The sequence below is a fragment of the Pollicipes pollicipes genome, unplaced genomic scaffold, assembly GCF_011947565.3.
Source record: "Pollicipes pollicipes isolate AB1234 unplaced genomic scaffold, Ppol_2.1 Scaffold_3094;HRSCAF=3628_pilon_pilon_pilon, whole genome shotgun sequence".
Classification (NCBI taxonomy): Eukaryota; Metazoa; Arthropoda; class Thecostraca; order Pollicipedomorpha; family Pollicipedidae; genus Pollicipes; species Pollicipes pollicipes.
The window spans coordinates 135,290-157,744 of record NW_023596227.1 but is presented as its reverse complement, the minus strand read 5'-3'; the positions used below and the strand labels follow the sequence as shown (position 1 = coordinate 157,744).

Sequence of the window (22,455 nt, the reverse complement as noted above, 5' to 3'; positions counted from 1 at the left end):
TAAAAGCACGAGCCCCGTTCGTTGAGGCATGCCTGCTGCCCACCACCAAAACCCAGCTCGTCATCAACACGTCCGAGGTGGCAGCCCGTTACTACCAGTCCAGAGTCACTGAGTGACCATCGCCACCTCCGCAGGGACCGCTACGCTACCACCACCGCCACCGGCACCACCCAACAGCCGCGCTCCTTCCTGGACAGCATCGTGAGCTGCAGAGCCCCTGAAGGTAGCACATTGTACACGGCACACAGCACCGAACGCCACGCACGGAATCCAAGCCACTTCAAATCTGTGCTGGCTGAGCAGGCAGTGCGTGATAAGAGCGTCCTGTACTGCTGACGAGAGCAACCTGTGAGAACGCTACTCGTGACCACCAGCATCCACATGGTGGGAATAATGCAGAGATCGTTCGACGACCGAGCGTGAGAGAAGCATCTCGCCAGGCCACCAGGAGCGAAGGCGAACATCATCAGTCGGAGCTCCTGCAAGGCCAACTGTTAGCCTTGTGTTGGCAACTGCTGGCATACGAGAGTTGTTACAACTCTTGTATGCCAGCACCCGATGAGAAGACCATTCGGTGCGAGTGTAAGCGGACCCGTGTGAGGAGCAGCCACGTGATGAGAACGCGCGGTGCGACCAGTGGCGGTGCCAGGGGCAAACAGCGCGGGGCGAGCAGCGCGGGGCGAGCGGCGCCGCGGCTGGGGGAGATCGCATGCTTTCCCACCTCCGCCGCCAGCAGAGCCCCAGGGGGAGCCTCCCTCCCGAAAGCAGCGACCGCACACCGAGCGCCGGCCGACACCGAGAAACAAGCGGTCTGGCGAGGAGGCGGCGCCCAAAACAAAACGTACAAACCTTGGCCGGCACTTCGACCCACAGGCCGTCGTTATTGCGCTGAACCTATAAAAAAGAAGCTATGATGAAGCGATGCGGGCGGCGCGGCGGCGGAGCACAGACTGGGGATCGCTCTATCGGCGGCAGGGCAGTCAGCGTGGGGGGGGGGGGGGGGGGGCGGTCTCCCTACTGCCGCGGCCGGTTCTCGACGGAGGAGTGCGATCCGTGCTAGAGTGGCCTGCACTACCGGGAGGAGTCGCGGGACCGGGAGGGGAGATGGGAGGGGGGGGGGGGGGGGGGGCGACGGAGGGAGCGCAGCCAGCATCGCGAGGACGACTCGGTCCCGCACCGCCGAGAGGTCACGGGACCGACGGCGGGGAGAGTCACGAGGCGACGGAGGACGCTCGGCCGCCATCACGGGGATGACTCGGGTGAGGACAGAGCCAGGAGGGTGGCCAGAGCGGTCGGAGCCCGGCGGTGCAGCCAACATCGGACCAGGGTCAGCTCGGTGACCAGCGGCGGGACAGCGACGGCCAGGCCTCGGGACGACAGCCACAGCCAGCAGCAGCCACAGCCACAGCCTGCAGCGCCGCAGGGCGAGCGGGCAGCGACACGGCTGGACCGCTAAAGGCGCATGCCGCCGCGCTAGTTCGGGACCGGCCGGGCTCCCGGCTGTGTGGGGCGGCAGCGCGCCAACGCTCACACGCCAAGCGCCTTCTAGGTCAGTTTACCAGATATGCCAGGTCCTCGTGCAATGGAATGTAAACGCATTTTAGAGTGTTTAGAAATTCTGGCCAGACTACCACTTGCCGTCTACGCTTTTAAGCGACCCGTGCTTACTTTTAGGAGACGTTATTGAGAAAGCAACACAAGAGCGACGTACCGGGGTGTGAGAGCAGTGTCATGTAAGTCGAAACGGGGTAAGCGAACATGGCGGCTCGTAGCACAATGCACAATCACGGGGTCAATCACCTTACAGCGATTCAATGACAAAACACTCCATCAATTGCCCACATACGCCTTAAAAAGCAGGGAAAGCAGGTATAGGACACTGACGACACGACGACACCATCAGTAAAGGTCCTGCGTTATTATTCACTGCCGTAGGGGCAGTGGACCCTCGCAGTTCAGAACCCTCTCACATGGTGTAAAAATATTGTGTAATGGGGCAGGGGAGCCCGAAAATTCCTTGTGACCCGGAGCGGGTGGCAGGCAGTCGGGTCTACCCAGGTCAGGTCAGGTCAGGTCAGACCCGATCAGGTCAGGTCAGGCCAGCTCACCTTCACAGACGGCAGGTCCACGTTCTCCTGGCAGATGGAGCGCGGCGGCAGAGCGACGGGGCGGGCAGAGCGGCGGAGGAGGGGCGTTAGTGTCACGCGCGGCCGGCGCCGCCACGGCCGGCCGGCACGCACCGCACGGCCGGCGCGTGCCGGCGCCGCGTGCGGCCGGCCGCCGGTCACGGCACGTCATGGCGCCGCCCGGCTCGCGGCGGCCGCTGGACAGTGTCCAGACAGTGTCCAGACAGTGTCCAGACAGTGTCCGGCCGGTGCACCACAGAAACGGCCGTACAACTACATGGCAGGCGTTAGTAATGTCATGCAGAGAGGGGCGGAAAGTTTACGTAGTGTGGCAGCTGTCCAGTCGCATTGCTCAGGGAATGACGCTAGTCAGTGCTGAGACACGCCGCACGGCGAATGTCAGAACAAGACCGAAAGAACACGGAAGGGAAGTTACAAACTCGATTTTGCCCTAAATTCTGACCTAAAATGTAGCCATGACGCGCACCTTTCAGCTCCCATCGTTCTTTACCAACACATTAGACCAACACCATCGCGCCTTGTGGCGACCCGGTCGGCCGAGAGTTACTCCACGGCTCTGCCAAAGGCAGCACACCACAACGCATGCCGCCGGGGACAGAGCACGACCACACATACACGCAGCGAGCAAGAGAGACTCGGGAGGCAGCGCGGCGGCCGGCCCAGCGCCGCCGGGCCCGGCGTCGCCCGCTCACCTTCTTCGAGCTGTGAATGATGAGCGTGCTCTTCTTGGCGTTCGGGCGAGCCTTAGAGTCCACGTCCTTGAGCGCCATGCTCTTGACGAAGCGGCCGTCGTCATCATCTGCGAGGGTGCCCCAGAAAGGGGCGAGTCAGCGAAAGTGGACGCGCTACACCAAGCGTCGCCGCCAAGGCAGGACCCCCATCAACATGTGCACCACCAAACATCAACATCAAATGATACGGTCATTATAAACATCAGTCTCTGAGCTGCGCACCAACAGCCGCCGCGACTTCGAACACGAGCCCCAGGCCTGACCCTAGGCTGTTGTTACTGCGTCCAGGCTCATGTATTCCACAGCAAGAAATGACATGGCAGGATCGGCATTCAAACATTTCGGGCACGAGTGTTACAGTTCACCTCATGTATGTTCACAACCTGACCACTAACACTCGTCGCACAGCTCCTGGTAGAGCCCATCATAATGCAGCACAGACAAAAATCTGGAAAGTCTGAACACGCTGTAGTCCAGCGGCCGGCCGGGCTGCATCAGAGCACGGCGGTGCACGGCTAGCCCACTAACACGGATAATGTTGGCGACTGTCAGCAGGGAGCATGGCCAGAGGTAATGAGTCCCCTCCAGGTGGGTGTAGCGCTGGGTTCACCCACACCACAGGGGCGTACTGCACGGGTCCGCTCACAACACAGGGGCGTACTGCATGGGTCCGCCCACACCACAGGGGTGTAGTGCGTGGGTCTACCTACCCCCTCCAGGTATATGTATAGTGTTGGGTCTACTTACACTCCATGGGTGTAGCACGTGGGTCTATTTAACGCCTAGGATGGGGCGTCTGATCCGCTCGAACCTTCCCGGGCCGGGCGTGGGGTTCGTGTCCGCCATTCCACAACTCAAGCTCATCACACGCGACCTAATGAGACCCGCTGAAACGTAGCGCTGTGTGGATCTCTCAAGCTACCCGAGGTGCCGTGTGGGTCTCCCCACGTCTCGAGCTGGTGCCGTTCCACTCAACCCCCGCGGGCGGTGCAGCCGGTCCACTCACCCCCGAAGGAAGTGCAGCCGGTCCACTCACCCCTGCAGGGAGTGCAGCCGGTCCATTCACCCCCGCAGGGAGTGCAGCCGGTCCATTCACCCCTGCAGGGAGTGCAGCCGGTCCACCCACTTCTGCAGGGAGTGCAGCCGGTCCACTCACCCTGCGGCCGCGTGTAGGTGGTGCGCGTGGTCTGCAGCACCTCGCCGGAGGTCAGCAGGCGCTCGGAGGTCTGCGTCACGCGGTGCGGCAGAGCCCCCTCCTCTACTGGCGAGCCATCCTCGTCCACGAACAGAAACTGCAGCACAGCGCGCGTCGCGCCGCCGTCACGACACTGTGATGCAGCCGTGCGGCCGGCGCCCCAAGCGTGCAGGTCCGAGATACATGGTCAACACGAGGAGTGCGCTTACAAATACAATTATCGGTCGTATTGTTTGAGATATCGAACCTTCACGGGATTCGTCCAGACTTTTAGTCGTTATCAACCTATTTGTCGCTATGGTACGCTTCACGTATTTGTCGCAGTGGGGTTTTGGACAACGCACCGCACCAACAGCGAGCGGCATTTCTGAACACCAAAACAGGAGCGTCGGTGAAAACGAAGACGACTGCAATGCAAGTCCAGCACTGACACCTGCACCCGACAGGTACCCGATCACTTCGGCTAAGCCACTGCCTCGAAACCACTGCCTCGAAACCACGGCCGTCTCCGGCGCCTGGTCCTGGTGCGCCGCAGCCGCCCCATCAGCCCGGGGAGCGTACCTCGACCGTGAGCGAGCCCGACACCGGGTCCTCCTCGTAAGGCCGCGACAGCAGCGGGATGATCTGTCGCTGACTCGGGTTGATCAGCAGCTCCTCGATGCCGACGATGCCCAGGCCCAGGAAGTTGGTGTCGCGCGGCTTCTGCTTGTCGAACACCTCGAACAGCAGCTCGCCCGTGTTGGGGGGACAGGTCGCTGGGGGAGCGCGCGCCGGTCACAACGGTGGGACGCGTGGAGCACACGGAACGGTCGGCTCCGTTCGAACAGCCCAGCCACTGTCAGAATGGCGGCCTGCACGCACGCCACAACGGGAATACACACACACGCACGAAAAACAATACGGGAATGGACAAGAGCACCGTAAGTTGATGAGCGCACACACAGTGACCACGGACGACAGGCTCGCGCATGAACGAGAACAGTGCACTTTATCAGAGCAACTTTAAGTAAACTTAAGGTTACTGTCCTGCCAAAGCACCGGTACACCAATGTCCCAGATAATGTGCGAGGTCGAGCTTCGGGTGCAGCAGGTTCATCCTGGTCCCACGGTCCGCAACGTGGGGAGGGGGGGGGACGAGGGGGTACGGTGCTAGCCCATTTCACATTCAATGTGCTGAGTGGGGCATATAAAAACAACGTGGAGCAGCAGCCTCGCGCGTGACCAACCGCTATTATTCGAGGCCCATTCAGTTACCTCGCACGGTGAAGTGTCACTGGGGTAAAAATACGGGGTCAGAGATCACATAACATGTCTCGTCGTGGTTATCATATGGCCACACAGCAAGCCTGGCTCAAGGCAAGACATGATAACACTAAATTCGATGAGTAAGAGTGCTGATACGTCACCTGAGGTCGTTTCACGGCCTTTTCTGACCTTCACCCCCATAACCTCGACCCTCGACGCTTGGTTCATGATATGGCAGCTTTGTGGACTAATTTCACGGCGATTTCAAGATTTGAGATGATTTGACATAACAAAGACACGTGCAAAGGCCAATGGCATTAGTAATGTCCAACATTTAACTCCTTCACATCTTTCAAACCATTATACAAGTTGCAACATCCAGCCCATCACAATCAAATCGGCAGATCAAGCCAATTCAAACGGATATTGATCGCCCTGCCGCTGCTTTTCCCGAACCATTGGTCCGATCTACGTTTCTTGGCCAATGACGTCATCAGTCGCATAAAATATCTTTAACACGTGCCCAGATGGCCGGTTGAATACCCATGGCTGAGGCGGGGAGAGGCCAGTTTGACCCCTCGAGATTTCAGCAATTGAGAGAACTGGGGACAACAAATTTACATGGTAGATTGGACTGTACGTGCACTCACTTGTCAGAATTTGAGGTTCCTAGGTCATGACCTTATAGTCAAATAAGGTCAACCAAGGAAAAATATATATCGGTGCCTCACTTGCCGTCAGACCTCCTCATGCAACTTCCGTGAAGCTAGACACCTATTCTAAGCAAAATGCCTATGAGACCAGTGACCTTGTTTAACATTTATAAGGTCAAGGTGATCAATACCTGCGAGATTGCTCCTATTTTACCATTCAACTAGTCGTCAGGGATTACAATGGGCGATATGCCCCTAAAACAAGATGTTGACCTGGGTCACTTTAGGGCAGTGACCTTGTCTCACCTTTAACAGGCGCTCGGGTGGGGTCAAATTGACCCCCCCCCCCCGAAGCTTTTTCCACAATGGTTTCCGAACGGCGCGGCGCAGCCGCGACAAATTTTGATGGCTGTAGACAAATGAACAACAGATCGTTTGGCATAACAAATTTATATGCACATTGTAAAGTCGCTGACCTATGGCAGGTCAAAGTCAGGCCATGGTTTCAGCGAAGGCAATTTCTAGGGGATCCTTCAATCTGATCCAACAACGGAGTGTTAGACGAAGCCATACATCTCTGAGATGCTTTCTTAGCCAACACAACAGTTGAATGAACACATTACATTTACCTAAGGTCAGATGTGAAGGTCACACCAAGGTCAAAACCAACCTTTTTTGTTGCTCCAGGGCTTACTGTATGGGATAATTTCTGGTGCTCATTTCGAACTTATTGACAGCAGGAACCGCATTATATATCTTCCATGGACTTCTTAGAAGTCAGAACAGGTTATTAGCCTAAAATAACCCAGGTCAACATTTTGTTTTAGGAACATACTGCCTAACGTGATCTTTGTTGCTTAGTCAAATGCCAAACTCGGAGCAATCTTGTATGATTTTGGTCGCCTTGACCTTTAAAAGGTCAAACAAAGTCACTAACCTTACATGAGAATGTGACCTTTTGCTTAGAAACGGCTATCTAGGTTCGAGAGGCATTTTGGAGACCAACCCGGAACTTGACCTAGTTTGACCTTTGTTGACCCAAACATCATTACCTAGGAACCTGAAACCTTGACCTAAGTGAGTTCACATGCCGGTCAACACACTCTGTAAATTTGGTGTCTCTAGCTCTCTTAGTTTACGATATCTCAGGGGGTCAAATTGACCCCCACCCGAGCGAATGGTATCTAGCCGACCACCCGGGCGCGTGTTCAGAAGTTAAAAAATGTCTGTCGCGGTCCATGTTATTAATAAATTTGAAATGAGCACCAAAAACTGCCCAATAAAACAAGAATGAGGTTAAAACGCAGGTTAGTTTTAAACTCGGTCTGACTTTCATGCCTGACACAAGGTCAATGGAATGGGTCGCAATGATAAATCGGTATGATACTTGATTTATTGCCTAAAAAACTATCTCAGATGTGCACGGCTTCGTCCAACACACCGTTCTAACATCACACTGAACGATTCAATATAAATTCCCTTCGCTTGCAGCCGTGGCCTGACTTTCACCGGCCATAGTTCAGCGACCCCACAAGGTACATCTAATTTTTCCATCAAAAGATCCGCTATTTAGTTCTCTACAGCTGTGCAAAGTTGGGTGCGGTTACGCCACGCCGTTCGGAAATCATGCTGGGAAAACCTTCAGGGGGGTCAATTTGACTCCCAACCGAGCGCGTGGTAAATCTTCCAACCTGTGGCACCCGTTATAATGTTGTGGCTTTGAAACCAGCACCAAGTGGATCACTGTGCTTTCCATGTAAGTAAAAGCAACACACGAATAAAAACATACCACAATGTGTAAAGTCATTGAAGGAAGCTGGGCACATCAATTCCGACCAAAAGTCTAGCCAGATAAGTTCGTCAGCGTGCCTTTATTCTTCCGTCACAAGAGCTAAGGTCCACGACAATCTAACCACTTATCACTGGCATGGGAAACGTTTTATATTTACTGACCGATTTACCACAGTTGGACACCATTAATTAATTGGGTTCTGAGCCTGACACTAGTCTTGCATGACCTCTGTTCATGAATCGATGTGCCCTTCAGTCATGTGGTTGATTGACTGGCACAAGGTCAGGTCAGTCGTTGTATCATACCAAAATCTATACGTGGCGATAAAAAACAAAGAAGATGCTTGAAGATGTCTTTAGAGGCGCGTCGCGACGCTACGCACTTTGCAAACGCCGTTAATATCGGTGACTTCACCCGGCACTGAGGCTGTTTTCGGGAAAACGCGCTGAATTGATCGACAGCTCCCAAAACGTTGGCGGCAGGCCGCCCAAAGTTCAGAAGTTATTCCAAAAGTTCGGAGGGGAGTAATTCTAACGCCAGGCGGTCGCACCCCCGCAGCCATCCGCAGACCGCCGCCTTCCGATTAAACAAAAATAATGCACGCCCGGCGGCGCATGGACGGACGAGAAAGATAGGTCGACCGCGCCCACGCCCGCGGCAGCGGCATATTAGGAAGGAGGGGCTTGATGACGAAGCCATGCAGCAGCAGATCATACAAACGGCCGGAACTGTCGGGAAGATGACACGCTATAGGCCGACCAACAGTTTCCTGCATATGCGTTTACAAGGTCATCGCATAATCCCGTCCCGGATGAGTTTTGCGGGAGCACGACCAGCGCCAGCCTACCCGCCGGGCGCGTGAGCACCAAATCATGAGGACCATCTGGAAGCGTGGACGCCCCGCCGCGTCGGCACGTGAAGACAGCCGGGACGTGGCCGCTTACATGAGAAGGGAGCGTGTCGGACGACAGACAGTACTGGTGAGCTATCGCTGCCCGTGGCAGACGGACGAATAACAGCACATCGGGCGCTACTAGGGAAGTACGTGCCTGCCACGGCGTGAGCAGAAGCACAGTGACGTCTGCACCTGACGCTGTGCCCAGCTACGAAATCCGGATTCAGCAGACGTCTTCGACAGCAACGCATTGGCCGAACCCGGCAGCGAAAGCCCGTAACAATAATAGCTTTGGGAGAGAATGTGCAGAGAGAAGGGGAGGGGGTCCTGTTTGTGGCCTGGCGGCGACCAGCACAATAGGACAGCGGCCCGCGGACAAACAGACGGAAGAATAGACGGACGGACGGACGGAAGAACGGACAGATGGACGTAAGAACGGACGGACGGATGGAAGAACGGACGGACGGACGGAAGAACCAACGAACGGATGGACGGAAGAACGGACGGAAGAACGGACAGATGAACGTAAGAACGGACGGACGGACGGACAGACGGACGGACGGAAGAACCAACGGACGGACGGAAAAACGGACGGAAGAACAGACAGACGGACGGAAGAACAGACGGACGAACCGAAGAACAGACGGACGGACGGTCACGGGGCGGGCGGCCCCGGCCGGTCGTCCGTGCCAGCACCCGTCAGCCGACTCAGCCCGGTTACGATAACAAACAGGTGCGTCGGCCGGCTGGCCTGGGTTGGGCTGGGCTGGGCTGGGCCGGGCGGGGCGGCCGGCACCTGGGGCATACGCCGTGGCCGGCCGCATCACCGCACGCGGCCAGGCCAGGCTACCAGAACGGCTGACACGGGGAGGCGCCTGCCCGCTGTATATGGACTAGAACGGCAGCCTCTGCGCGGCGCACAGCCACGACAGTGCGGGGAGTCAGCGGTCGGCGGCACGCAAAAACACGGCCGCACTATCGGCGAACTTCGGGCGCTGTATGGCGCTGACTACAGCGGAAATATATGGCGAGGTGGCAATATGCTCCAAGTAAAAACCTGACCTCGGCATTCGGCTGTCTATGGCGGCCGGTCGCCGAGCGGCACTCACAAGATGAACGCCTCGTCCCAGAACGGGTGGTCTGTGTCGAGTCGGGTCTCCGTCTGGAACTTCTGGGCCGGCTCATCCATCTCCACCACGCAGTACGGTTCCTTGCAGCCTGAAACACGGGTGCCCGGGCGGCCATCAGACGGGACCAGTACCGTGGTACATCCGGGTCAAAGCGGTACTGAGGTACCCCGGGTCAGGAGAGGTCCGAGGTACACCCGAGTCAGGGCAGTGTGGAGGTACGGCCGGGTCAGGGCAGTACCGAAAATCATCCAGGTCAGGCCGGTTCAGACGCGCGCTCGGGTTAGCTCAAGGACGTGCGGCCTGTCCTTACAGTATCGCAGAACGCAGACCGCCACAGAGTAGCGAACGCTTGCAGGTTTAAGAAAACCTGCAGATCTGCACCATCGACCAACCGTGAAAGTTCAGGGGCGGTCGAAGGCAAAGGTCAAGGCACCAGCTACGCCAATCTGGAGGAGAGCCTGTTACCTAACACTCTGAGCTCCTGACTATGTATGCACAAACGTGGGCGCGTTCTTCAGCGGAATGAGCTAGAAGCACAGAGCTCGTGTGAGGCTGACGGAGCCAGTGGATATCCACGGACCGCGGGTGTGAACTGAGGCCAGACAGGTGGAACAGTGCAGAGCAAACGCTCAAATTGCCTTCACGTGTGGGACACGGCATATTTCCTTAGCATATCAATTTCCCATCATTACGAATGAAAAGCTAGCAAAATAGCTTTACGCTCAGCACTAATATTAAGAAGCCAGACTGATGTGTCTTCGGGCACGGCGATTTTCTTTCAGAGAAACGGCTCCGTCTTAAGTAATTGGTTTCGACCTCCGATTGGTCGCAGTAACTCGGACTACAAACGGTGGAGCGAATAGGAAGACACTAAACCAGAGCATGTCAAGCGTTACTACCCTAACTGAACACGTGACCATTCAGTGCATGCGAACGTTTCACCGACCTCGGGCAGGCTCTTAATCATAGCAATTCATATGCAAGCCAGTAAGATATTTTTCGCGACGGGCCTTAACGGGGTGACTATAACCGTGAGTGATATCACCTTATAGATGATACTCAGACGCAACCAAGAGAGAACGCCACCTTTTGGGAACTCATACGAATGGGTCCCACCACTGCACCGGAATGTTCCCCTTTGAAAAGATAGCAAGCAAGTGTGCACTGATGTTCGGCACACGCGCACAAAGTCACATATGGCAATGCTCGCATGATGGCTGGCATTGGAGCTGACAACGCCTGGCAATGCGAGGCCGGAATATCGGCAAAATAGGCATTGTTTACGTTCTCGGTGACTGTGAAAAAGTTTGGGAAAACGCAAAGATTTTGGGAGCATATTAGCCCCCACGAACAGGGCTACACTCAGTGTGGCTTTTACGTGGCAATATCAGATTTGTCCAGTGTCGCATTCGGGACCTGAGACTGGTAGTCCCCGGTCAAGAACTAGCACACCTATGAGTCACAGTGCCGGGGTCACTTTAAGACGCGTAGACAGTACGTTCGCGATCACAAAGCAGCTGGACTTTGCCTGCCTGGTTGGCGAGGCCTTACACAGAGACGCAACCTGTAAAAAGCGTAACTGGCCGGTCCGGGACGCTGAAGCCCCATAAGTTCCTGTCAGTTGACGTTTAGACCCGCTCGACCCACGACCTTGCCCGTAACTTAACTATTTTGGCTCAACTCAGTACCGAGGAGACTAATTTACGGGAAGCGCACCCACAACAGGAAACACAACGATGTGGAAGACCTACGCACTGATCTAGGCCACTACACCAACGACGGTGAGGTACAGGTTTCGCGATATATGCAGAGAGGGGGGGGGGGTATGAAGGTTGAGGGGAGAGGGGAGCGGGGACTGAGAAACAAACGGAACGGAGGAGAGGCAGCGAGAGGGGACACCTCGCAACAGTTTCACACTTGAGTTTCCGCAGCAGCACATCTGGCCGATAATTCTGATACACCTACCAAAATGGTCACGTGGACCAGTACACACGCTGTTTGTTTTGCTCCCCCTAGAGCCAAGCGGCGATTTACGGGTGTGGTGCGGCCAAACAACGGTCAATGACGTCACCACTCAAAGCAACCTGCTCCTTTACGCGGTGTTTCGTGAAGCCGATGGTGATTCAACAGTGTCCGCCCCATCCATAACATGTGTCGTTTTTTGCTTCAATTCCGGGCCATTGGCACACTTAAACACATTAGCCTTCTCGGTGACGCACTATCCCTTGGGCCAGGTCGGAGATCTCGACGCAACCAAAGCAAACGACACGTTTCAGTCATCGAGCTCATGGTCAGGCGCTGGAGACGGTCGGGAGCTCGAAGCGCCAGCAGGCTTTTGCCTACAGTACACAGCCACGCCACAGTGTTCCTTATTTGGCCACTCGCTTTCAGCCGCAGCGCGTCGGGTCATTCTGAATCGTTTAGCATCAGCGGAAGTGAGCAGACCCAACATGGCAGCTGGCGTTGTTTTCGTAACGCGAAAATGAAGAGGACGCTGTAACCGTCATTACTGAGCGTCGCATCACCATCTGTGCTTCGCACACTTAATACCCGGCGCTAATAGGGAACCTAATACCGCTCAACGTTAAGGTGAAAGATATCAAGGAATTACCTGCATCACTCTAGAACAGTGGAAAGTCTTCAAATGTTTTCCGAAAGACGTACAAATTAGGCACGTGACAGCAGGCAACAGTACCACGCGCCATCACCGACCATGGGTCCGTCGCCTTATTTCGCCCAGCTCCCCCCCCCCCCTCCCCGCCCAGCTGTATGCCGGTCGGCTGACACCCCGCGGCGGGAGCCCCCCTCCCCCCCCCCCCCCCGGGGGCCCGTCGGCCGCTTGACCGCCGCGGGCCGCGAATGTCGCGGCCGCGGCGCCTCCACACCCGGAAGAGGTCAGCCGTGCTGCGGCTAACTGCGGCACGACGATCGATGGGGCTGGGAGGAGCCGGCCGTCTCCAGGGCGCCGTCCAACGGCCGACACGGCGCGGACGCACGGGGAAGGCAGCTCTGACGTCTAGTGTGAAGAGATGTGACGTACGAGACGTGGTGGAAGATGTGACATCTGGTGTGGGGAGATGCGACTTCATGTGTGGCGGTGTATGACATCTGATGCGAAGAGATGCGGTGGGGAGATGTGTGATCTGGCTGGGGGGGATGTAACACCGATGTGGGAAGATGTGGTGGGGAGATGTGCGATCTGGTGTGGGGAGATGTAACGTCGATGTGGGGAGATGTAACGCCGATGTGGGGACATGTGACTTTTGGTGCCGAGAGATGTGACGTCTGGTCCGAGGAGACGTGATTTCAGGTGTGGGAAGATGTCGCATGTGGTGTGGGGAGATGTGACGTCTGGTGCGGGGAGATGGGATGTCTGGTGTGCAAAGATATGACGTCTCGTACGGGGAGATGTGACGTCCGGTGCCGAGAGATGTCACGTCTGGTGCGAGAAGCCTCCCGCCGGCTACAGGGAGACCTAACACCGGGTACAAAAAGGTCGCACGGCTTCTATAGGGACGTCCACCGTTAGCTGCAAGGAGTCCGTGCATCCGAGTGCGGGATGTCTAATGGCATGAGGTCAACGCCGAGAACATGGTGGTATCATATCCACAGTAAGGTCTAACGTCTGGTCCCACAAACATGCCATCACACGCCCGGAGGTTTCAAGCCTGTTAGGAGGCCCGGTGCCGGGTGTGGGCGGGACTAACAGCGACCAGCGGCGGGTCTAACGGCTGGCAGGAGGTCTGGTGTTGCATGACGGCGGGAATAACGCCGACCAGCGGCGGATCTAACGGCTGGCAGGAGGTCCGGCGTCGAGTGTAGGCGGGAATAACGTTGACCAGTGGCGGGTCTAACGGCTAGCAGAATGTCCGGTGTCCCGCGTAGGCGGGACCAGCGTCGACCAGCGGCGGGTCTAACGGCTGGCAGGAGGTCCGGTGTAGCGTGTAGGCGGAACCAGCGTCAACCAGCGGGAGGTCTAACGGACGCGCCACTCCCGGACGGCCGGCTGGATACAGGGGAGCCGCCGCATTCCGGCCGCCAGATCGGCCCCGCCCCGATTTAGATCCCGTGCGCCGTCGAGGAGTCTCTGACGTGATGGGCTGACTCACCGCCGGCGGCCGGGCCGTGCAACCCTGCACGTGCATTCGGCAGCGACAGCTTACAGCTCGGCAACCCCGCCCGGTGTGACAGACCGTGTGGGCCGCTGCAGCACGTGCGTTGTTTGATGTGAAAGGACAGGTGCAGCGCAGTAGTCCGTTCCCCGTCGCGTGCGACAGTCCCCGCACACCGCAGCAGTCCGCTCCCCGTTGCGTGCGACAGTCCCCGCACACCGCAGCAGTCCGCTCCCCGTCGCGTGCGACAGTCCCCGCACACCGCAGCAGTCCGCTCCCCGTCGCGTGCGACAGTCCCCGCACACCGCAGCAGTCCGCTCCCCGTCGCGTGCGACAGTCCCCGCACACTGCAGCAGTCCGTTCCCCGTCGCGTGCGACAGTCCCCGCACACCGTAGCAGTCCGCTTCCCGTCGCGTGTGACAGTCCCCGCACACCGCAGCAGTCCGCTCCCCGTCGCGTGCGACAGTCCCCGCACACCGCAGCAGTCCGCTCCCCGTCGCGTGTGACAGTCCCCGCACACCGTAGCAGTCCGCTCCCCGCCGCGTGTGACAGTCCCCGCACACCGCAGCACTCCGCTCCCCGTCGCGTGTGACAGTCCCCGCACACCGTAGCAGTCCGCTCCCCGTCGCGTGCGACAGTCCCCGCACACCGTAGCAGTCCGCTCCCCGTCGCGTGTGACAGTCCCCGCACACCGCAGCAGTCCGCTCCCCGTCGCGTGTGACAGTCCCCGCACACCGTAGCAGTCCGCTCCCCGTCGCGTGTGACAGTCCCCGCACACCGCAGCAGTCCGCTCCCCGTCGCGTGTGACAGTCCCCGCACACCGCAGCAGTCCGCTCCCCGTCGCGTGTGACAGTTCCGCACACCGCGGCAGTCCGTTCCCTGTCGCGTACGACTGTCCCTGCCTACTGCCGCTGGCCAGTTTCCTGCTGGGTATGGCACACCGCGCGCCGTTCCTCCCAGAGCCGACACGCCACACGCAGAACAACCAGCTGTGGGACCTGCCGGCCGGAGAGTCGAGGTGCGGCCGCGGCGGGCCCGGCCCGCGAACAGAACCCATGGTGGGCCGACCTCTCACCTTTGGTGGCGCCCAGACCGGCCGCCTTCAGCACCTTAACCAGCAGGCGCCGGGTGGTGCGTTCGCCGCCGTCGCCCTCCGACGGGTCCCGGGACTGCAACAGCGTCGGACGTCAGTGAACACGACTGACGTTACTAGCTCAGCGGCCGGCCAACACGACATACATCATTGGCTCAGCGGCCGGCCAACACAACACACGTCACTGGTTCAGCGTCCGGCCAACACAAAACACATCACTGGCTCAGCGGCCGGCCAACACGATATACATCACTGGTTCAGCGGCCGGCCAACGCAACATACATCGCTGGCCCAACAGCCGGCCAACACATCACACGTCACTGGCTCGGCGGCCGGCCAATACAACACACGTCACTGGCTCAGCGGCCGGCCAACACAACACACGTCACTGGCTCAGCGACCGGCCAACACAACACACGTCACTGGCGCAGCAACAGGTCAACACAACACAATTCACTGGCTCGGGGACCGGTCAACACGACACAAGTCGCTGGCTCAGGGACCGGTCAACACAACACAAGTCACTGGCTCAGGGACCGGCGAGCCGCGGGGCAAGTAACGTGTGTTGTGTGACGTGTGTTGTGTGCCGCGTGTTGTGTGTTGTGTGACGCGTGTTGTGTAATGTGTTGTGTGACGTGTGTTGTGTGATGCGTGTTGTGTGACGTGTGTCATGTGACGCGTGTTGTGTGACGTGCGTTGTGTGACGTGTGTTGTGTGACGCGTGCTGTGTGACGTGTGTTGTGTTACGTGTGTTGTTCAAGCCGCACAGCGCGGAACATCAGAGCGGCAGAATCTCCAGCTAGCACACGGCCAGAGCTGTGGTATGCCGTCGCGAGTTCAGGTAACGCTCGTGACATTGCTACAGCCCGCCGTAGCAATCCTCAGACGAATGCAAAACTGACGTCATTAACTCGTCTCCTGCATCTGCGACCCGCTCCAATTACCTCAGACCTTCAAAGTTCCCAGCCGCTCGTGAAAGTTGACCGCAAGATCCGCTGGTCTCATTGACTGGCCCGAGTTTTTCCATCATCCCTCCGTGCGCCGCTCCGCCGAACACTCCCAGCTTCTGAAAACCCCAGCCACTGCGTTGGCCTGCCGAGCGGTGCCTCGCGGCCTTGCAGTTCGAGTTTCTTCCGTCGCGTGCGCATGACCCGAGTCGCAGCTCCGCGCTGCCGATCACGGAGCGACGGGGGCGGCGGGAGAGGCGGAGAGGCAAAGCGTCAGCCTCGCGTTCCGCGCAGGTGACGCCGGGAAGCCGACACCGCCGCGCCCGGCCGACCGCGGCCTAATGGACTGGGCACGGCAGACGTCGTGCACGGCGGGCCTGTCATGCCGGGCGCGTGCACACATCGTGAGACATGGATGTCCCGGCGCTGGGCCGCGGGCGGGCAGGCCGGCGCGGCCGAGCGACCACGCACGTCGATCAGAGCTGCCAGCGAGCGGCGGACAGATCCAGGCACAGGTCTGGCGCCGCCCCATCCCAAACGGTGCACGAGCCAAGCCTCGCGGCTCACCGCAGCCCCCCCTCCCCTCTCCGCATGTCACGTGCCCTGCCGTCAGCGGCGGCCCCACCCCGGCCCAGGCAGCCCGTCTCCTCCGACCCGGCGCGTCCCGGCCGCCGGCGGGCGGGCGGGCGGGCGGCCGCGGCGGCGGCGCCTCCGACCGTGTACCGCCCGCCGACTGACACGGTGCTCCATTAGCGGCACGGACAGACGCCGACCGATCGCGCCGCTGAGAGTCGCTGGCGACCGCTGGCGACCAACGGCCACCGAGAACGATCGAGAGCGACCGGCGGCGACCGAGGGCTACCGAGAGCGACCGGCGGCGACCGAAAGCGATCGAGAGCGACAGGCGGCGACCGGGGGCGACCGAGAGTGACAGGCGGCGACCAAGAGCGACCAACGGCCACCGAGAGCGATCGAGAGCGACCGGCCGCGACCGAGGGCGACCGAGAGCGACCGGCGACCGAGGGCAACCGGTGGCGACCGGCGGCGACAGGCGGCGACTGAGGGCGACCGGCGGCGACTGAGGGTGACTGAAGGCGACCGAGAGCGACCGGTGGCGACCAGGGGCGACCGAGAGCGACCGGCGGCGACTGAGGGCGACCGGCGGCGACTGAGGGCGACCGGCGGCGACTGAGGGCGACTGAAGGCGACCGGGGGCGCACCGTCGTCACGCAGCCGTTGCACTGGGCGCGGTTTTACTGCTGCATGGGTCGAGCAGTTCGTGGCGGGACGTGACCACGCAGCTGTGGTGCAGGAGATGGCTTGAATTCAAGCCTCTGACAAATGGGGTGCGAGCGTCCTTTCCTATTCCTCGTCACACATTAGCACCGGTCAGCCACCCTTCCTAACTCACTGGTCGAGCAGATACGCCGCCCAAGACGGTGCGGCCGTGCGGGACGAATTGGCACGCACATCCTCTCATCAACAGCAAGCCGATAACATCCAGGAATAGGATGTGCCAGATGTGAAAATGGGTTGGGCGCTTCAGCCGAGCTCAATGCCAGCGCAGGGCTACGCGCAGCGTGAACAGGAAGAGCTTGGACGGATTTCTGATCCACGAACGTCAGTTCATTATGGCCAGGAATGTAGCTATTATCTAGACATTGTGATCAGGCTGGAATCGATGAAATGTGGGCGAGTGAGGGTACCACACAGCTTCACGAGTGCATTAGGGGACCACCAATGATAGCGACCACACATGAAGATGGAAAAGGCGGCTCTCAGGAGTCCGCTAAAGCTCCACGGGAGACAACAGTACAGATCCTGGGAGAGGTGGAAGATTAGAACGTCAGCTCCTGTATCAGAGGCCAACAGTGCGAGGATAAAAGGGTCTCATCGGGCCGCATATCCAATCCAGTGCGAGGAGAAGGCAAACTGTCGCCAAACTCTCGGCACAATAAGGAATGAGGCTGCATATTCGCTATTACCGGGTACGGCGGGTCAGGTCCCGATGTCTGGGTCAGACCATGGTGTTTGGGTCGGGTCAAGGTGTCTGGGTCAGGTCATGGTGTCAGGGTCAGGTCATTGTGTCAGGTTCAGGTCATGACGTCTGGGTGAGGCCCTGGTGTCAGGGTCAGGTCATGGTGTCTGGGTCAGGTCATGGTGTCTGGGTCAGGTCAAGATGTCAGGGTCAGGTCATGGTGTCTGGGTCAGGTCATGATGTCAGGGTCAAGGCATGATGTCTGGGTCACGTCATGGTGTCAGGATCGGGTCATGGTGTCTGGGTCAGGTCGTGGTGACTGGGTCAGGTCATGGTGTCTGGGTCGGGTCATGGTGTCTGGGTCGGGTCATGGTGTCAGGGTCGGGTCATGGTGTCTGGGTCAGGTCATGGTGTCAGGGTCAGGTCATGGTGTCTGGGTCAGGTCATGGTGTCTGGGTCAGGTCACGGTGTCTCTGCCAGACCACGGTTTCCTGGCCACGCGACGGTATTTGGACACGCTATGGTGCCCCGGCCACAAATCATAGCGTCAGCAGACATGACATTGCAATCGTTGGAGTGCCAGCCGACGTCTGTGACTGATGACAACATCCGTATCGAGATGCTGTCATCCAGACCGCAGGCACCAGCCAGCCGTTGGCGCGGTCAGGGTTGTCTTAATAAGAGAGAGAGGAGACGGCGGCGCTTGGCGAGCACGCGCCGCGGCGATTTTTGTCTTTCCATCGCGAGCCATCTGTGCTATTAGGAGAAAAATGCGGGGTGAGGGTGAGGCCGCGTCGGCTCCATTGGGGGCAACCGACGTGCGGAAAGGCGGCATTAATACGGGAAGACCCATGTGAATGCGGAAGATCAGTGATCACCCATGGACACTTGACATCAGCGCGGGATGATCCAAACGGCGCGCACCCAGCGCTGCAACAACGCTTCGCAAGCAGCACACAGGAGGTGCCGGTACTGTAGTGGTTAACGCGTCTGCGCTAACCACTGCGCGTCTGGGAAACCAGAGGTACGAGGTTCGATTCCCGCGGTGCCCACGCTTTCCGCCAAAGTGAGACGCAGGCGAGGTCATAAAGCCTCAGCAGCTGAGTGCGTCGTACAGCCCCAATGACACACAAGCAGCACACACGCATCGAGCATATCCGCTGTCTCGGTGTGTGAGCCAGTCGGCTCCGATCCGTGGGGCCAAGCGCTTCAGTGCGCGCGCAGACGGCGCCATAGTGCCCCCTGCCACGCCCACTCGGCTGACAACGGGCGCCAGGCCGTAATTAATAGCCGGCTGGCCGCGCTCCAGCGGGACTCGATTGCCCCGGGGCCTCGGACGGACGCCGCCGGGACAGCGTCTCCACACAGCTGGCCCAAGGGAGGGGAGGGGAGGGGACCGGCGCGGCTCGTGCCGCTGAGCAATCAGAGCCCACCCCCGCTTTAAAGCAGTGCGGCACACGCGGCAGCGCCGCCTCAGAACAGGTGTTGCCAGGGCGACTCCCCTCCCTCGCACCGATCGCCCGACACGCCAGCCGGTTACGGCCGCGCGGCGCGGTCATCGACGCTCACAGATGCGGCGCGCCGCCTCGCCGGACACGGGAGAGGCGTCGCTGCTGGGCCGCTCTCCGCACCGGCGGGGTCGGGGCCAGTTGGGCGCCGGTCCGCTCGCCGACGCTGAGAGGGCCGCCCGGTCGATCCCTGCTCGGCGCCGCACCGGGCCGACCGCTGAGGGCTCACTGCTCGGCGGCCGGGCGACAGCGGTCGATTGATCACCGATTACTCGTCGACGCACGCACCGGCGACGCAGTTGCCGCTGCCACATCTCGCGTCATTATCGACACGTCGCGCGCCGACCGCCGCAACGGCGCCGGAGAAGCCGACGGGCGGTCGGCGCGGCTCGGGCCTGGATCGCTCGACGCGTCCGGCGCACCGCCGCCTGCCGCCTCCGACCCCGAGCCTGACAGACCTGCTCCCCGGGACAGGCCAACATCAGGTGACCGGAGGCCGGACCGAGTGGCGGCCGCCCGTCGCGCGGGCCGCTAGCGGCCCGGCGGGGGCAGTCAAGCCGTTCACAGCGGCGGCTGGTGAGCGTGGCGACATTCACGGATGGCAGGGCCGCGGGTCACGCGGCCCGGACACGACCGACGCCCGGCTCGGTCAGGCGCTCGACACAAACGCGGCGTCGTCTCGGGTCAAGCGGGCGACTCGATCTCGGCGACCACTTGAGTCGGCGAGAAGTGACGCGCCCTCCCTTGACGGCCCCTAATGACTCACCCAGCATCCGTTTTCACTGCAGGTAATGCGACGACCGACGGCCTACGCGCGAGGACGAAGAAGGCGCGGGACATCTGACTCTGAGTCAACCGAGCTCCGGACAGACGCTCATCGACTCCCACGACAGGGAGGGAGTCGGTCGACTCATCACCCCAGACGCGACGTCCGTCAGGGTCCGCTGAGTCCAAGCAGTTGGCCGAAAGACTCGCGTGACTCCCTCCACCCGACCGTACATCTCAGACCTCTGCACCCCGCAACAAACCGGTAACCGATCCGATCGGAAGCAGCGGCCGTGACTCAGCCGACTCTGTGACTCAGTGGGCCGACTCTGACTCACCAGGCTGCGGACCCGCTCCAGCTCCTGGCGGCGAACGAACGGCGGGAAGTCGGGCTCGCGCGCGAAGTTGAGGTCGAGCACGGCGCCGCGCAAGCAGCCGGTCACCACCTCCCTGGCGCCCTCCTGCCGGATCTGCTCCTCCAGCGAGCTCGAGCGGCCCTTGTCGTCGGCCAGCTCCAGCTGCATCTGCACCTGCGGCGACGACAGACCGGCGGATCACGAGTCGGCAGGGCACAGGTCAGATCACAGCTCAGCTGGGTCAGAGGTCAGATGGATCACAGATCGGCGGGCTCGAGAGGACAAAGGTCGGAGGTCAGCGGGCTCCGAGGGCAGCGGGTTCAGAGGGCAGGTCGGCGGGCTCAGAGGTCAGGTGGCAGAGGAGCACAGGTCAGCTGCGGGCATCGGTCAGTGGGTTTACAGGTCAGACCTATGGTCCACGGCGCTGCTCCAACAGCGCAGGCAAGCCTGCCCGCCGCCTCCTCCTCCCTCCCCCCTCTCCCCTGGGCTGCCAGACCATTGCCAGCACATTCGGCACAGACAGCAGGCCACGACAACCTCAGGAACGCCCTCATTTGCTGTAGGCGACAGGCCGGATCAAGTCAAGAAGGCCAGCAGCGCAAACTCACGGCAGCGGCAGCACCTGTACAGGCGTTACGGGGGGTGGCCCCTCAGACAGATGGCTAGGCTGCAATCGAGTCCACCGCAACTGCACAAACGGCTGATGATCATTTGGGCTTTAGGGTGCGCCGCCCACAATGGCCATATGGCGTCCATGCACAAGCTGCTGCTTTGGACACGCTGAGCCAACAGCTCTGGAGAAAACAGGGAGCAGCCCAAGCCCGAGCCCGCAACTGAGCCAGCGGGCAAGCCGCCGCGGCCGCGGGGCGCCCCGTCTGCCGCCGCGGCACACTGCGACGGGCCAGGGACGGGTGCTCACGGACTCGACGCGGCGACCGAGTCCAGCGCGACTGTGGCCGACGGACTCAGAGTCCACGCGGGCCAGACCGCATGCGCAGCACACAGCCACCGCCGGTGGTGCGTCAGCACACCGGAGCCGAACTGGCCCAGCCATCCAGACGACTGCGCGAAGCCGGACACAGTGGACCTGACTGGCCGGAAACGGCGACCAGGCCGGACAAAGGGGACTGACTGGCCGGAAACGGCGGCCAGGTCGGACAAAGGGGACCTGACTGGCCGGACATGGCGGCGAGGCCGGAAACGGCGGCCAGGCCGGACACAGGGGACCTGACTGGCCGGACATGGTGGACTTCGGCTTTTTCCACTCGCTCATGGCTTGAAAGACGTCCTAGTTGTTATAACGGATGTCAATTTCCGGAAGGAGCTAGCTGTATTCTGTGCGTCAATACTCAGTCGCTGAACGTCCGCTTCTCGGAACGGCAGACGTTAAGTATCTTCATATCCACGGCCTCGTAACAGGCATCATGGATTCCTTAGCGGTGCGCAATGAATCCTTTCATACAGCGACCCACCGCCTCTTCCGAATGGCCGTTATTGCAGCTGCCCCCCTTCAATGCTGTTCTACAACGCACAACGGCTCTATCACACGGGCCACGCCTAAAGGCACGATCTATCAAGGCACATTGACGCGGCAGTGCATACATTCGTCATTGTGATTCCTCCGCCAGCGGGCTATCGTGATGAGCCGTGCATCGTATACGGCAGACGAGCACACCACATGCACAGTACTGCGCGGGCCGCCCAAAGCCTATCGATCAGCACGGCCGGCGTGGCAACGACGAGACAGACGGCTTCCGTCGCCGCAGCTTTCCTATACCAGAAATGCTACTGTGCCAAGTGAACACGTCCCGGAGCTGTTCTTACATGCGACAGCGGGACGATGCTCTCCCACGACGCTGTTATCCACCGCGAGCAGAAAAGGAGCTTTGCATTATGGAAGCGCTTGGG

The 22,455-nt window shown here is 59.8% G+C and overlaps 1 protein-coding gene across 1 annotated transcript in view; it reads right to left on the bottom strand.

The window, feature by feature from the left end:
- LOC119090853 (uncharacterized) overlaps positions 1-22,455 on the bottom strand; it is a 45,570-nt gene that overhangs the window by 8,589 nt on the left and 14,526 nt on the right. The window contains 9 exon segments of the mRNA XM_037213594.1: positions 850-894; positions 2,109-2,135; positions 2,840-2,946; positions 4,035-4,170; positions 4,635-4,811; positions 4,813-4,828; positions 9,768-9,876; positions 14,976-15,069; positions 20,530-20,721. Coding sequence (XP_037069489.1) covers positions 850-894; positions 2,109-2,135; positions 2,840-2,946; positions 4,035-4,170; positions 4,635-4,811; positions 4,813-4,828; positions 9,768-9,876; positions 14,976-15,069; positions 20,530-20,721 — 903 coding nt within the window.